The sequence below is a fragment of the Neoarius graeffei genome, chromosome 12 (genome assembly GCF_027579695.1).
Source record: "Neoarius graeffei isolate fNeoGra1 chromosome 12, fNeoGra1.pri, whole genome shotgun sequence".
Classification (NCBI taxonomy): domain Eukaryota; kingdom Metazoa; phylum Chordata; class Actinopteri; order Siluriformes; family Ariidae; genus Neoarius; species Neoarius graeffei.
In genome coordinates this window covers 20,194,703-20,211,572 of record NC_083580.1, presented here as the reverse complement: position 1 = coordinate 20,211,572, position 16,870 = coordinate 20,194,703, and the positions used below count along the sequence as shown (strand labels likewise).

The window sequence follows — 16,870 nt, the reverse complement described above, 5'->3', positions numbered from 1 at the left end:
AGGGTACACCCTGGACAAGTCGCCAGGTCATCACAGGGCTGACACATAGAAACAACCAACCATTCACACTCACATTCACACCTACGGTCAACTTAGAGCCACCAATTAGCCTAACCTGCATGTCTTTGGACTGTGGGGGAAACCGGCGCACCCGGAGGAAACCCATACAGACACGGGGAGAACATACAAACTCCACACAGAAAGGCCCCCGTTGGCCAATGGGCTCGAACCCAGAACCTTCTTGCTGTGAGGCGACAGTGCTAACCACTACACCACCGTGCCACCCTCCTGCTCCATGGTGAGAGCGCAGATTTCTAGATGGCCACTTGCATGCATCTAGAAAACATCCATAGTTCTAGAAGGAGGATAAAGGATAGAACTTGCAAACCATGTTTTTCAAAGGTATATCTCAAGAAGCATCTGTGTTCTGGGTAAGGGAAACATGGAAATGGGTGTCTTTCAGATCCATTGACGTGAACCAGTCCTACAGTTACACAGCAAAAATTACAGCTGATAACCTTCGACCATGGAAAGGGGGGTCATTAGGAATGATTTCAGCCCTCTCAAATTTCTAACGAGATGGAAAACATCATGCTTCTTCTGAACTCTATTTAGCATTCTACAGTGGTGCTTCAAAGTTTGTGAACTCTTTAGAATTTTCGATACAGTATTTCTGCATAAATATGACCTGAAACATCATCAGACTTTCACATAAAAGTAGATAAAGGGAACCCAATTAAACAAATGAGAAAAATATTATACTCGGTCATTGATTTATTGAGGAAAGTGATCCAATATTACATATCAGTGAGTGGAAAAAGCATGTGAACCTGTAGGATTAGCAGTTAATTTGAAGGTGAAATTAGAGTTGAGCGTTTTCAATCAACAGGATGGCAACCAGGTGTTGGAGTGGGCAGCGTGCTTTTTTTTTCTTTTTTAAAGAACAGGGATGTATCAAAGTCTGATCTTCGCAACACGTTTGTGGAAGTGTATCATGGCACGAACAAAGGAGGTTTCTGAGGACTTCAGAAAAAGAGTTGTTGATGCTCATCAGGCTGGAAAAGGTTACAAAACCAAAAGTTTGGACTCCTCCAATCCACAGACACAGATGAAATTCAAGATCACTGTTACCCTCCCCAGGAGTGGTCAAGCAAGAAAGATCACTCCAACAGCAAGGCGAGTCATAGTCCACGGGGTCTCAAAGTAATCCAAGGTAGCTTCTAAGCAACTAAAGGCCTCTCTCACATTGGCCAATGTTAACGTTCATGAGTCTACCAACAGGAGAACACTGAACAGCATGGCAGGGTTGCAAGGGTAAAGCTGCTCTCCAAAAAGAACATTGCTGTCTGACTACAGTTTGCTAAAGCTCATGTAGACAAACCAGAAGGCTACTGGAAACATTTTGTGAAAGGATGAGACCAAAATAGAACTTTCTGGTTCAAATGAGAAATGCTATGTTTGGAGAAAGGAGAACGCTGCATTTCAGCATAAGAATCTGATCCCATCTGTGAAACATGGTGGTGGTAGTATCATGGTTTGGGCCTATTTTACTGCATCTGGGCCATCATTGATGGAACAATGAATTCTGAATTATTCCAGCAAATTTTAAAGAAAAATGTCAGGACGTCTGTCTGTGAACTTGGTCATGCAGCAAGGCAACAACTCCAAGTATGCAAGTTGTTTGACCAAAGAATGGTTAAAGAAGAATCAAGTTAATGTTCGGGAATGGCCAAGTCCTGACCAGTAGAAATCCAAGAGAAATGTGTGAGCAGTTCATGTGCGGAAACCCACCAACAGCCCAGAGTTAAAGCTGTTCTGCACTGAGCAGTGGGCGAAAATTCCTCCAAGCTGATGTGCAGGACTCAATAATTATGAGAAACCTTTAGTTGCAGTTATTTCTGCATGAGGAGGTCACACCAGATACTGAAAGCAAAGGTTCATATACTTTTGCCACTCACAGATATGTAATATTGGATCTTTTCCTTAATAAATAAATGACCGAGTAGAATATTTTTCTCATTTTCTTAATTGGGCTTTCTTTCTACTTTTAGGACTTTGTGTAAAAATCTGATTTTTGAGTCATATTTATGCAGAATTATAGAAAATTCTAAACGGTTCACAAACTTTCCAGCATCACTGTATTTGCTAATAAGATCAAACTGCTTATTACACTCATCTTTTGAGTGTTCCTGTTAGGGGTCGCCACAGCAGATAATGTTCCTCCATATCTTCTCTCACACCAACCATCCTCATGTCCTCCTTCACCACATCCATAAAACTCCTCTTTGGTCTTCCTCTTTTCCTTCTACCTGGCAACTCCATCTCCTGCATTCTTTTCCCAGTATCCTCTAGATCTCTTCTCTGTACGTGTCCAAACCATCTCAATCTCACCTCTCCCACCGTGTCTCCAAGACGTCCGACGTACATGTCCTGTCCCTTTAATACTCTGGTTTCTAATCCTGTCTGACTTTGTCACTCCCAGTGAGAATCTCACCATCTTCATTTCCGCTACCTCCAGTTCAGCCTCCTGTATTTTTGTCAGTGGTGCTGTCTCCAAACCATACATCATCGCTGGGCTTATTACTTTCACTCTTGCTGGCAACCTTCTGCCACAAATCACTCCTGACATCCTCCTCTCCTCCATCCATTCCAACCTGCTCACACTCTCTTCTTCACTCGCCATTACTTTGTACAGTTGACCCCAGCTATTTGAACTCATCTGCTTTGACCACCTCTCTTCCTTGTAGCTGTACCATTCCACTGTCCTCACCCTCATTCATGCACATGTACTCCGTCTTTCTCCTACGGATTCTCCTTCTCCGTAGTGCATACCTCCGTGTCTTGAAGTCCTCCAGTCCCATGTATTTATGGGAACTAATTAGCTGAAGGAAGCTCTTCAGACTAGAGACGACCGAAAGCGCATGTGTAGAGACATTTTAGTAAGAAAGGGAAGAATTTATGGGCTTGTACAGAAAAATAAAAGTTGATGAATTGACTGTTTTTTAAAGGCATTTATCTTTCTGCCTCAAACCTAAAACTGACATTTCATCTGTTGAAAGTCAAAAGTGATGACTGGAAGTGCCAGTGTGAAACAAACCATCACTTTTGATTGAGTCATATTTAATATTTAAGTATTGAGTCATGTTCGAATGAATGAATTAACTTTATGAAACCAGAGCTTCGTAGTTTGTCAAATAATCCTACTCTGTAGAAATGACTGGAATTTTTTTCCTCTTTTCCCAATATACCCCGGATCTCTCCTCCTGGTTTGGTCTGTACGTGTCCAAACCATCTCCATCTCACTGTGTCTCCAAGCCATCCTACAGCCATGCCATAGCCTTCAAACACAATATATCCAATTAAAGGAACAGTCCACCGTACTTCCATAATGAAATATGCTCTTATCTGAATTGAGACGAGCTGCTCCGTACCTCTCCGAGCTTTGCGCGACCTCCCAGTCAGTCAGACGCAGTCAGACGCGCTGTCACTCCTGTTAGCAATGTAGCTAGGCTCAGCATGGCCAACGGTATTTTTTGGGGCTGTAGTTAGATGCGACCAAACTCTTCCGCGTTTTTCCTGTTGACATAGGTTTATATGACCAGTGATATGAAACAAGTTCAGTTACACAAATTGAAACGTAGCGATTTTCTATGCTATGGAAAGTGCGCACTATAATGACAGGCGTACTAACACCTTCTGCGCGCTTCGACAGCGCATTGATATCTGAGCTCCGTATCAATGTGCTGCCGAAGCGCGCAGAAGGTGTTAGTACGCCTGTCATTATAGTGCGCACTTTCCATAGCATAGAAAATCGCTACGTTTCAATTTGTGTAACTGAACTTGTTTCATATCACTGGTCATATAAACCTATGTCAACAGGAAAAACGCGGAAGAGTTTGGTCGCATCTAACTACAGCCCCAAAAAATACCGTTGGCCATGCTGAGCCTAGCTACATTGCTAACAGGAGTGACAGCGCGTCTGACTGCGTCTGACTGACTGGGAGGTCGCGCAAAGCTCGGACAGGTACGGAGCAGCTCGTCTCAGTTCAGATAAGAGCATATTTCATTAAGGAAGTACGGTGGACTGTTCCTTTAAGCCTTTAAATTACAATCTGTAGATTTTGAATTCAAATGTAATGTGAAGCTCGTGCGTTATACTCTTTAACAAAGCCTCTAACAAACTATTCTGTACATCATTTAGCAGTACTTGCAGAACAGTTTCTGCATTCCGTTGATTGTGAATTTACTGAGTCACAGTATTCTGCAACGTCAGGTCAAAGCTTAGAAAAGATGCATGAATCCCACAAGATAAAAGTTTTTATTTGAAAAGATCTTTAATACAATCCACATGTTCCTCATGAGCATAGCCCACTTTGTGTTGTCCATCTAACACCACAGGAACTGCCGAGTTGATCGGGTGGAGGGGGGAAAAAATTACTAATTGTAGTTTTGTAGCTCTCCATGACTGCACCCCAAACTCTCTTGTTAGCCCTGGAACAGTAGTCGGGTTGTTTTTGCCTTTACCCAGTCATATCCTGAAATGCCAGTCTCCAGCATTTTGGAGAAAATATCGAGAATCCGATGTCATTGTGGTCCAAAGGTGCACTCGTAGGCACAGTTCATTAATTTCATTACACCAACAGCACAGCATTAATACAGCCATCGTTCTCTGGATTATTGGTCACTTGTGCATATTTACCTGCAGAAGAAACAGTGAGAAATATTACACATGAATAATGTGATTCTCATAACTTGTCCGGGATGAGGGGTTTAACACGTCATGATGACAGTACATCAAGAAAAAGAAACTTAAGTTTCTACCATAAACTAGTACCAGAAGGAACAAATATTTCCCTGTTTGAAACACTACCCTGAATATTCTATATAGGATGTTAATGATTTTTGGTCTAAATACGGAGGTGATGATAGAAAATCGTGCGTGCTGATTGGTTGAGAAATCTGGACTATTTCTTGATAATCCCCTTGAGTGACTTGGCAAAATGGTGGCCAATCACGGTCACTAGAAATGAGGAAGAATTAGAAATTATGAAAGAAAATGCTGTTCCTAAAAGCACTAAAGATGCTACAAAGTTTGGTCTCAAAGCATTGAAAAGTAAGGTGGAATTGTGATTTATTTTATCAAGTTCAAAACAAAGCATTTGTGACTCGGCATAGATAAGTGACAAAAGCCTGTGCACCTTTATTATATTTGCATGCCCTTTTGAAGTTTGAAATAAACGATTTTTTAAAGATGATTAAAAAAAAAAAAATCACCACCTTGTATTTATACTGAAACAATTATCCGCCTCAGGCTCAGTGAATAATAACCTCAACTTCACCTCAGTTATTATTCATCGATATTCACTTTGCCTTCAGCGAATAACTGTTAAATATCAGTACAAATTTAGATACAAATCATGCTATTTAATAATTTCATTTATAAATCAAGTTTCTGATAAATTCTGAGCAAAATGTCGAGTTTAACACGTTATAATTTTAAAGTTACGTACACGTTCAAGATTTTTAAATCAGTCAAAACTACTTTCTACAAATGTAAACCCACACAGCAGGTCTTTTTTATCTTTAGGCCACCCATTTTTTATTTTTAGGCTCACGGATTTTTTCAACATATTTCTGATAATCTCATTATCTCTAGCCGCTTTATCCTGTTCTACAGGGTCGCAGACAAGCTGGAGCCTATCCCAGCTGACTACGGGCGAAAGGCGGGGTACACCCTGGACAAGTCGCCAGGTCATCACAGGGCTGACACATAGACACAGACAACCATTCACACTCACATTCACACCTACGGTCAATTTAGTGTCACCACGCGGACACGGGGAGAGCATGCAAACTCCGCACAGAAAGGCCCTCGCCGGCCACGGGGCTCGAACACGGAACCTTCTTGCTGTGAGGCGACAGCGCTAACCACTACACCACTGTGCCGCCCAGTTCTGATAATGTCGGTTGAAATTAAAAAAAAAAAAAAAAAAAAAAAAAAAAAAGTGTCCTTGTCTATTGTTTTTTTTTTTTTTTCACATGGCAAAATTTCAATGTCGGATTAAGATGATAAAATAATTTAAATTCAAGACACCCCCTTTTTTATACATACATACACACACAGTGTTTATAAATACCAAGACATTCACTGCAGTTATATTTATCACAAACATTTAACTTATGAAAAAGACTTCTTTCAGTTCCATCTTTTAATACTGATTTCATGTACAGTATTACAAATTTTAAAAACATACATATAACCTTTTCCAGATATGTAGTACTGCTAACTAACAGTGGTATTTCAAAGCAGATTTTAATGGCATATTAGTTTAAAACTGCCACTTTAACTGGCTTGTCAAATTATATTTATTTTCCAGTGTGGCAAATGTCTGTTTTGTCTGTTTTGCTTAACAACACAAAATTACCAACTATATCAGTGTATGAATATCTGTCATACTGTCAGAAACTTTCATTTTCTTTGGACTTTTTTGCCTATTTTCAATGCATTTCTGCAGACAATTTCTCTGCCTGCTACAAGGCAGTTTGTGCAGATAGGCTGCACTATGCCGAATTCTTCTTTCTTCTGCTGCAGCTCATTTGTCGACCTGATTTCACCGTCCCCGCAGTGAAAACAGACATCAGGAAAACAAGCTGTTTTCCCAGCGTAATAGGTTGTTTCAATGGGAGAACGCAAGAGGGCAATTCCATGTAAATGTCAACCTCACCATGCAAAATTAAAGCAACATGTAATACATCAAAACCACTCCCAGAGATCTCACCTAGGCCTGTATTTTACAGATGTGAATAAGTTGAACCAATTTGTAACCAACCTAATATGTCACTGTCAGTCTTTCTTTCTTATAATGTAAACCCCAAGCTAAAATCAACTTTGATCATGTACAATTCTATATTATTGCCACAAGCCACAGAAATGTATGCTAAAATCCACAAAAGAGCAAAACAATAGCCATCCTAAATATTATTTAAGAACTTTGATAGTTTTAGCTGATATTTAAAGAGTTTTTCAAAGGGTTATGGTGGTTAAATTGCTGATTTTCTAAACATATGCCATGTCTATTTCAGACGCGTCACATCCATAACGGAATTTCGTCACATCCATAACGCTGACTTTTCCTTCCAAAACTCTGCATGAAATACAAAATATTTTAAACAAAGATTTTTTTAATATTCACCTTGGACCCCTCTATCAAATGGATATCTCCATTTCGACATTAGGTTTACAATTTCACAGAGTTTGATAAAAATGTACAGTCACCCAAGAAAAGTGATACTTTTTCTGTCACATCTATAACGCATCTTTTATTGGCATTTTCTGGCATGCCCTAGATGTACTATGGGAATTGTTCTTGTTCTATCACTTCTCCAGTATGGTACAGCCTTAAAATATGCAACACCTGTTTAAATACTGGGAGACAATAAAACATGCACTGGGTCATTTGTTGCCATTTTGAGTTCAAGTGTCACGTCCATAACGCTGGAATTGCTCAAGACCCTCTCTTACCACAATTTTGTCAATGAGGGGACCAGATTCAAACAATGGGCTGCCACACACAGACCATTTCTTCCTGCACCCTACTGACAGCCTTTTCGTCACTTGCGGAGAGGTTTTTTTCTTGAATATATCACTCTTGGTTTCCCGCATTCTGCACAGACAACTACTTGTCGGACTTTGCTGCAAGGCACCTTCCTCTTCTAATTCTACAGTCAGATACCTGCAGCCAAAATCTCGAACTAACGTTACTGCAGGCATGTTCAGCATGGCCCTGGTTAAATCGCTACCTTCTCTCTGTGAACAAAAGATCGTTTTGATCTTTTCATTGTTTATCTTCAACGCTTGAGAGACGAAATCGCCCACGTTTTGGTCGGTGAGCCAGTGAAAAGATTTTTGTTTACCACATGTTATGCTTACATAAGAGTTGAGTCGATGGCTCGGAAGCCATGCTGTCGGCATCAGCCATGATCAGCACGAGGTTTATACTGTCGTAAAGCGGTCGTAAATCACCCCATAGAATTTACAACATTCGAATCTAACATTCAAGTGAATACGCAATGTCGTAAATAGTTTCATTTTCTGACTTGGCTGTTTGTTTGTTTTTGTTTATTGCCAGTTAAGCAGCTGTGGCTATTTCATGGCAAATACAGGTAATAAATTTAACTTAACATTCAAAACCAACAATCAAATAAATAAATACATTAAATAAGTTTGTTCACATCAATACACTTTAAAAAGTTTAAAACCTTTAAATGTGGGACCTTATTAAAAATATCAAATATAGTGTCTTCTTTAAAAAATTTCTGTCTTTTTACTCTAAGGGCAGAGCAAGATAAAATATGCTTAACTGATAAGAGACTACCACAAAGATCACAAAGGGGAGGCTCTCCTCCAGTTAATAAAAAACCATGGGTGAGTCTAGGATGTCTGACTTGGCTGAAGTGGATATATACAACACACGTTGTCGTTTGTATTTACGATTTTTCCTTTTTACTTGTGACAAATAGGATCTAGTACTGGGGATACCATGCTGTTACAAGAAAAATATGTGACCCAAAAATTTTGTCATTTCTTTTTGTACATTTCAGCGGTTCAAATAAAAATACACACAGACTTTTTTTTTCTGCGGTAGTATTTAACTGCCGTCGGCGGATCCGTGATCCGAAAAATCTAAAACGAGTCACCTTATGATTTACAGTCACTATTTTCATGGGGAAAGAGACAAATCATGATTACAGAATGATTTTAATAATTAATTTTTAATAGAACACATCAATTTAGTAGTCCATGCTTTCCTTTTATAGTTCATATTTAATAGATTATAGTTTTTAGCTCGAATAGGTTTCATTATTTAAAGGATATGGGACATGAAACATAAAAGCACACTATATCAGTTTCTTTCCATTAAAAATATGAATTAATTGCATCAACAAATACAAAATCATCTATTACATTCAACAAAATCATCTATTACATTCAGCAAAATCGTTATATTCGTGATTATTATATGGCATTTCTGCTCGACTTCCGATATGCATTTTTTACAACCGGAAGAGCCGCTGTCACGTGATCATACGTCACAAAAACTTTCGGGCACAGCACAAACGGGTAGATGAATGGAGAAGTGGATGACAAGAAAATTGTTTTTATAGTCTTTAAAGTACATTGGACATCATACATTGGACATCATGGTGTATTGTGCTGCTTATGGTTGCAATAATTCCAATGGGAAATGCCCTGGAGTAAGTTTTTTTGCATTCCCCAAGGACCCGAAGCTGAGGAAAGTGTGGGCTCACCTGCGCAGTAGGCTTCGCGCATGCACAGTAGGCTTGGTAGGACAAATCCAAGAGGTAGGATAACTTTACAGAACACCTGTTGAAAAAACTTTACACCTACTGTTTCCCACAAACTGTGTTCGGACCATTTCACTGAGGATTCTTTCAACATTAATACTCAGGTACTGAGCGATATTAATTCATGAAACAGGAAGTATAAGGATGAGAAAAAAAAAAACAGTTTAAATCAGGAAGCTGCGCACATTTGCGCCAGGCTGCACAAATGTGCGCAGCTTTCCGATTTAAACTGTTTTTTTTCCTCATCCTTATACTTCATGTTTCATGAATTAATATCGCTATTTTTTAAAAAAAATCGGACCTGTGCGATTCAGCCGTGAAAAAGGCGGCATCCGCCGAAAGGCGCGCTGTTTGCATCCCTGCACGGAGGCCAGGGGACAGGGCAGGAATATTTTTGTTGATATGAGTGATCCGGTGCGATTTCGCGACCCCCCTGTTGAAGACCTCTGCGCTAAGCGACTGAAAGCCGAGGTAAGGATTAGTATTATAATTTTGGGTGCATCAATTATTGATTATCATAATTCTGACTCGTTTCGCCATTTTGAATGTTTTCATCTCGGACTCTGGAAGCATTAAAATATCAGCAAAAAAAAAAAAACTAGCTTGCAACGGACTTTAGCTAGATCTATGATGATCTTTCAATGCATGATACAAAAATAATACTTCTTTCAACAGATCATTAGCCTTTGAGCAGAATTGTTTTTAACTTACCAGGAAGTGTTATCGAGCTGACCGCTTTCAGTTTCATGGGGATTAAATGAACTCTCACTCAGAATCATCTGACCCGTCAGAGTAAAGACAAGATCCATGTTCATGTGAATTTCCAGCTATCGGTTCGAATTGATAGGGTCTAACTTCACATCTCTGTGAAACATCGGGAATGTCACTGTCGATGGTGTCCATTTCGGTAACCTGTTTACATTAGATTCCCAAGCGCTGGCTCCTTGGAAAGTTTTTGTGACGTCACGGGTCATGTGACCACCTAGCTAATTAACGAATCATTGTTTTACGCTGATGTATAAAAAAACTTGAATAATGTGATGATTTTCACATTTTTGACGCCCTGCAGTGATTTAGATGGCATTTCTTATGTCCTTTATACATAATTATGCCCAAGTAAAAATCCATGTCCCATATCCTTTAAGCAAATTCTGTGCAAAAAGCACATTCCTGAGTCCACTGCCATTTAAATCTAAATGCAAATAAAGAAAGAAACGCAAATTAATCCAATATACAGGGGTTGTGCTGTTTAGATTTTGTTTTTATTCATGGTCTCATGATTTCAACTAGACTTTTCCCTTCTGAGCTGAGTGTGTGTTTGGAACACACACACAATCCTTTATATAACCAATGTGTGTGACTGGAATTAAATATAACAACAACTCACCCCAGATGACCTTGCCACCCTGTGTGACCAGACCAAGCTCACTGATGTTGACCTCGATGACCGTTCCCTTAGTAATGACTCCAAGTGTGGTGTAGAGAGGAGAAGAGGGGTTCTTCTTCACGCCCAGGATGGGCAGGTAGAATGTAGCCTTCAGCTCTGGGTGAGTTACGTGGGCCTTCTTAAACCTTAGACCCTGCGAGAAGACGGAAACAGAAAAGCAGAATTAGGCTGAGAAAATCTTTGCAGTAACGCATGAGAACACAAAGTCTGAGTGAGCAGTTCGGGCGAATTTAACATCGCCAATAATTACAACAATTAACTCAAACTCTCAAAGTATAATAACTCAAAACTGTGTGCATCTTACCATTGGCCTGATGAAACGTTCGTATTTTGGTGGTTTGCGTGTAAAACCATCTCCGACAAAGCACACTTTGGTCACCATTCTCTTCCAGGCTTTCTTTTGCCTCTTTCCTGTCCGGATCACCTTCAGAACCTCCGTCTCGCCCTGAGCACGCACTTTGGGAAGAGGGACCTCCCACTTTCCCTACAAACCCCACAAAAAACGTTGTCTTAGACAAATCACAGACCGCAAACCAAAACTGAAACAGAGATTATAAACAGTATGGCTGTTCAATCAATGGTAGGCTTTTTGGCCCAGTCTATCCTGAATATCAGTTTTGTTTGGTCAAGAAATTTCATTGTGGTGCATCACGGGTTCTCCATACCCCACAGCTTCATCTATACTGGTACAGTACAACATAACCATTTCAGCTACCCTTATCTGAGTACAATGCCTTACTAATACAACCCCAGCCCAATTCAACCAACTGACACAAGTCATTTCACACCATGGGATTGGACAGGACTTACAGCTTTCTCCTTCCTCTTCTGTTTAATCATGTTCGACAGAACTTTGGCACGAGACTGGCCCTCTCTGTCCAGCAGATAAGCTGGCACTGCTCCTTGTGGCGTCTTGTCATCATCTTTCTGTTTGGTTCTTCTTTGCTCGTGCATCTTAATTCTGCAGGCAAAACAGAACACGTTCACAGTTATCTGGTTAACACACAGCTCCACAAATAAACCCCGTACACTTTCAGAAACGTCATTCCAAACTACACTGTAAATGTCGGTTTGTCGGGAGATTGTCAACAAATATTTACAGAACAATAAAATCCTAATTACCGAACAACTGACAACAAAATGCGACATGAACGCATCATGACTCCATGGGCCGTCTCGCTCAAAAACTGCTCGTGATTAATTTCACAGAGAACACCAAGAGGATCCACTGAGCTCACAGAAACCTCATATGGTTAATATTTCATACTAAAAAAATCCAAAGTTATTTTTGCTCAGGATTTAGACTACTTTATAGAAATATGTCATTGACTACGTTTACATGCACATCCAAATCGAGCTGCTGTCGGTAATCGAGCTGAAGGTCCCAGCAGGGTGCCAGAGAAATCCAATCGTACATGCACACAACTGAAATCGGGCTATTGTGTGAGGTGCATTGTGCACCCGAGCCACAGGTGGCGCTACACGCCGCATCGTGTTGGTACACTTCCGGTTGTCGTCATGAAGAAGAGCTATTCAAGAGTGTAAACAAAGTTATCAGTTCCGTGTTCTCCATTGCGCGTTTTTCTCCCGTCCATGAATTTTAATATAGTCAACTTCTTAAGCTGAATGAGCATGAACTCTCTCCTCATTGCTCCAGAAGTGCACGTTTCTGCTTGCCTGTGGCAGTGGGGGCGTGGTCAAGCGCCAGTCTGTGACAGGAGGGCGGAGCCAGGGAAGGTGAGTGGCAGAATCACTTCACCTGACGGTAATTAACCTGTGTTTGTGTGTCTTCCCAGTAACCGCACCCTATTTAAAGAGGCAGAGGGAGAGCAGAGGGGAAAGCTCATCCCGGGACTAGAACACAGCGCGCGTGTGTGTTTTTCTCTCAAGAATAAAAGTAGGCTGTTAAACTGAAAAGTCTGACAATAAAAAGCCTATTAGTACCAGAAGCTTTGTCCTGCCGTCCTCTGTGCTCCACCCACACTTCAGAGAGCTCTACATCGCCATTTTCTCTTCTTCGTTTGTTCCTCCTGACCTCTTCTGCTGCTCGCTACTACTGTTGTCATGCCGACCGAGGCTGTTGTGTTTCCCGCTTGTGGTCTCGTCACTCGTCACTTCCGGAAGTAGCTCGACAACTAGCTCGATAGGGTATACATGCACAAAGTAGCTCGGCAGAAATCGCATAAACTAGGTCGTGTAGCTCGATTCCGAGAAATCAAGTTCGGTTCAATTTCAACCGAATTAAGGTGTATACATGGCATTTTGAACTTCGATTTCAGTCGAGCAACGGCAGAAATTCGATTCTCTCTATGTGCATGTAAATGTAGTGACTGAATCTATAACTCTGGGTACACAAGCCTTTGTTTATAGACATCTGCTAAGAAAATGAAGCTCCTAGTCTGCTAAAGTAAGACTTTTATACATAACTGATTTCATTTAAAAAAAAAATCATGATCTCAATTCTAAGCCAAAATATTGTGCTTCTTATTTCATTAAGAATAGTGCAAACATGGGCGGCACGGTGGTGTAGTGGTTAGCGCTGTCGCCTCACAGCAAGAAGGTCCGGGTTCGAGCCCCGTGGCCGGCGAGGGCCTTTCTGTGCGGAGTTTGCATGTTCTCCCCGTGTCCGCGTGGGTTTCCTCCGGGTGCTCCGGTTTCCCCCACAGTCCAAAGACATGCAGGTTAGGTTAACTGGTGACTCTAAATTGACCGTAGGTGTGAATGTGAGTGTGAATGGTTGTCTGTGTCTATGTGTCAGCCCTGTGATGACCTGGCGACTTGTCCAGGGTGTACCCCGCCTTTCGCCCGTAGTCAGCTGGGATAGGCTCCAGCTTGCCTGCGACCCTGTAGAACAGGATAAAGCGGCTAGAGATCATGAGATGAGATAGTGCAAACATTCCATCTCATGATACCCCAAACATCTCTGCAGCAGAGAAGCAGGAAAAGTTCTGTGACGATATTCCAAATCTCCGCTGACGACTCCTTATGTATACTCACGTTTTCTTCATCTGGATCTTCTCCGCATGCCTCTGTTTGTGATACAGCTTGGCTTTCAGACCAATGAGCTTCTTGGCTTTGTGGGAGCGCTCATGCGCCTCACGGCTCTCCTTCTTCCTCTTCTTCTCATGGTGGTCGAGCCGGTAACCGTGGCGCTTACGGTGTAGCTCAATGTACTCGTTCTGTGGCTGTGGAAGACACAAAAACATACGGTTCAGACACAGTCCAGAGATACTCATTATCTTTAATGCACAATCTGTAAGAAAGTCTCAAACAAATTTTCTTCTATTGTTTGTAGAGAATTCAGGTGCAAGTGACACCCGCCCAGTTTTCTCAAACCCCTGCACGATTTGGTCTTCTAGTATAAAATGTAGTGAATAACTATTCATTCCGGTTTATATTTAATACACATCTGACAAGTGTAATATATTATTTAAAAAACCACATACAATGGGCCTGCACATTTTCTAAACACGAAAAAATCATTTAAAAAAAAGACCCTTATGCACGTTACTGTGTCCGTCAGAAGTCAACATTAACTTGTGAATAAGAATATTCCAACTAAAAACATTAATATAGAACAATATATGTAATCAATCACTTTAATATAAAAGCACCAATTGATTTATAATTAATTCTCGCCTTGGAATCTGCCTGTTTTCAAAATACATCGATGGTAAAATCAAAGGATCGCTGTCTGTCAGAAAATAACGTACACAAGACTGTATCGTATATCTCCGACCGGCATAGCACCGCATGATACACAAACCTCCAGGAAATCCACACTACCACAAGTTTTGATGACATCATCGCTTTCCGAGAAGATGGAGAAACTGGCCGCCTGAGCAGCGCGTGTTTGCAGTCTGTCAAGAAAGCTAACGTGCATAATACGTAACGCACGTAAGTATAGATTCGTTCTTCACTCACTAAAAATGAACCGTAGCGATCGGGGAACTGGCTGAAATACTTCATAATGGATGTAAACAAAAATTGACGCCAGTGCAACTGAAAGAATTTGCCGGGAGGGTGAATGATCGTGTGGAATGTGTTGGTCCCTGACGGAAGCAAGAAGTCGCACGTTACAATCTGACGGACATTTCTTATGCACGTTATATTTTGACGTCCCCCAATTGAAGATAAATAAAATTTGTTTTGGGTGTACTTGTCACCATGTCAGACAGGTCTCCTTAAATTTGTTTTGGGTGTACTTGTCACCATGTCAGACAGGTCTCCTTCTGGAGTCAGAGAGCTTTAAGTGGACTTGTTGGAAAAAGGAAGAGATTGATGGCCCAGAAATATGTTTCCATGGCTGTAATCCAAATTTTAAGTCTCATTTATTACTTTATGGTGCATGCATATTACTATCAGACAGTTCCGGCTGTGTGCAATACTCATGTTGTAGTCTTCATTTATGAATTTTACTATATAATTTTAGTCTTAGATTTCTCCTGTTACTTAAATATTCATATTCCCCTTTCCCTAGTCAGATCTTATAGTGCAATTAGAGTACATTTCAATGAATTCATCTTTGGTAATTTATGTCCGTCAAAAGTAACATGCATAAGTATACTAACCCACATGTGTTTTAATATTGTATTGTTCCACAGAGTCCTGTTTCCAATCCTTAATGTTAATAGTAAGTTACTACTGTTATGTTATGAGGATTTCTTCACAATGAATTCTTGTGTTATGTCGGTTCATAAGTGATAACAGAAAAGTTATCACCTTGGCTCTTGGTCGTGAATCTTTTCACCTGTTTGTTGAATAATTATATTCTCATTTTCTGGAAAGATCTTTGATATTTTCCATTAAGTATTGTAAAAACCTGATTATTTCATTCTTATATGCATGGAGTTTTGTAAAATAAGGAGAAAAAAAAACTAAAAATACTTCATTTTTTTCCGTCAAAAAAATAACATGCATAAGCGTAGATTTGATAACTTCGCAGATTATTTTTTTGAAAATCCAGTGTGATTACTCTTTTCAATTGTTAATATGTTTAATAAAATAAAAGTTTAATATGATGTAGTTTAATTTTTCAATAAAAGAATATGAATTTTGACATGATTTGTTACATATTATTACCCATTAGCAGATTTTCATCCATATATTAGTAGCCTCAGGTATAATGAGTGCAGGGTTATAAGGAAATGAGCTGTAGGTTTTACTGAGCATCTTCCAAAACCAGCCACAGTTCTTCTGGACACTTTATCACACTTGCTTCTTAATTTTGCAGCAAAACCCAGTAGCCTTCATTATGTTTTCTTTTTTTAATCTGAAAAGTGGTCTCTTATGTAATATGCTACTCAGATGCAAACTTTTTTTCGGTAACAATTTTGTGCTGGAAAACGAACGTTTCGAACTCTAAAATGTCCTTGGACGAAAAAGCATTGGACGAAATGACATGTATTCACACACATACATTATATATATATATATATATATATATATATATATATATATATATATATATACACACACACACACATTATATACACACTATATATAGTATATACACACATATATATATACACACACACACATGCATACACACACATTATATATATATATGTGTGTGTGTGTATGTATGTGTGTGTATATATAGTGTGTGTATATATATATATATATATATATATATATATACACACATACACATACACACACACATACATACACACACACACACAAACAAACAAACACATATCACATACATACATATACACACACACATATATATATATATATATGCCTTCTTAATTATGTACAAAAGTTAGTTACCCTAATTCAAGTTAGCTTGCTAGCATCAACACACCGCCACCATATGCCCGCGCCGATAATTAGCCAACAAATTAGCTTTAGTTCTTCTTGAAATTCACAGCACAAAAGACAACATATAGCTTCTTACCATGTTGTTTGTTGATGTTTAAGGATTCAAAAAGCGGTACAGATGTTTCAGGAACAAGTTCCTGTAGTTCAACAGTTGTTACAGAGCCTTATTCGAGCCGTTTAGGTTTTTGATGTTACTTCCCCAAAGCTCGTGCTTGAAAGGAAGTGCAACCT

At 39.8% G+C, this 16,870-nt stretch overlaps 1 protein-coding gene across 1 annotated transcript; it reads right to left on the bottom strand.

Moving 5' to 3' along the window:
• Window positions 1-4,299: 4,299 nt before the first annotated feature.
• On the bottom strand, window positions 4,300-16,857 carry nsa2 (NSA2 ribosome biogenesis homolog (S. cerevisiae)). The gene is made up of 6 exons (XM_060935012.1): window positions 16,716-16,857; window positions 13,811-13,998; window positions 11,624-11,774; window positions 11,118-11,297; window positions 10,754-10,946; window positions 4,300-4,699 (listed from the first exon to the last, which is right to left on the bottom strand). Exons 1-6 carry the CDS (start codon window positions 16,716-16,718, stop codon window positions 4,632-4,634), a joined length of 783 nt encoding a protein of 260 aa, XP_060790995.1. The 5' UTR covers window positions 16,719-16,857; the 3' UTR covers window positions 4,300-4,631.
• Window positions 16,858-16,870: the final 13 nt, after the last annotated feature.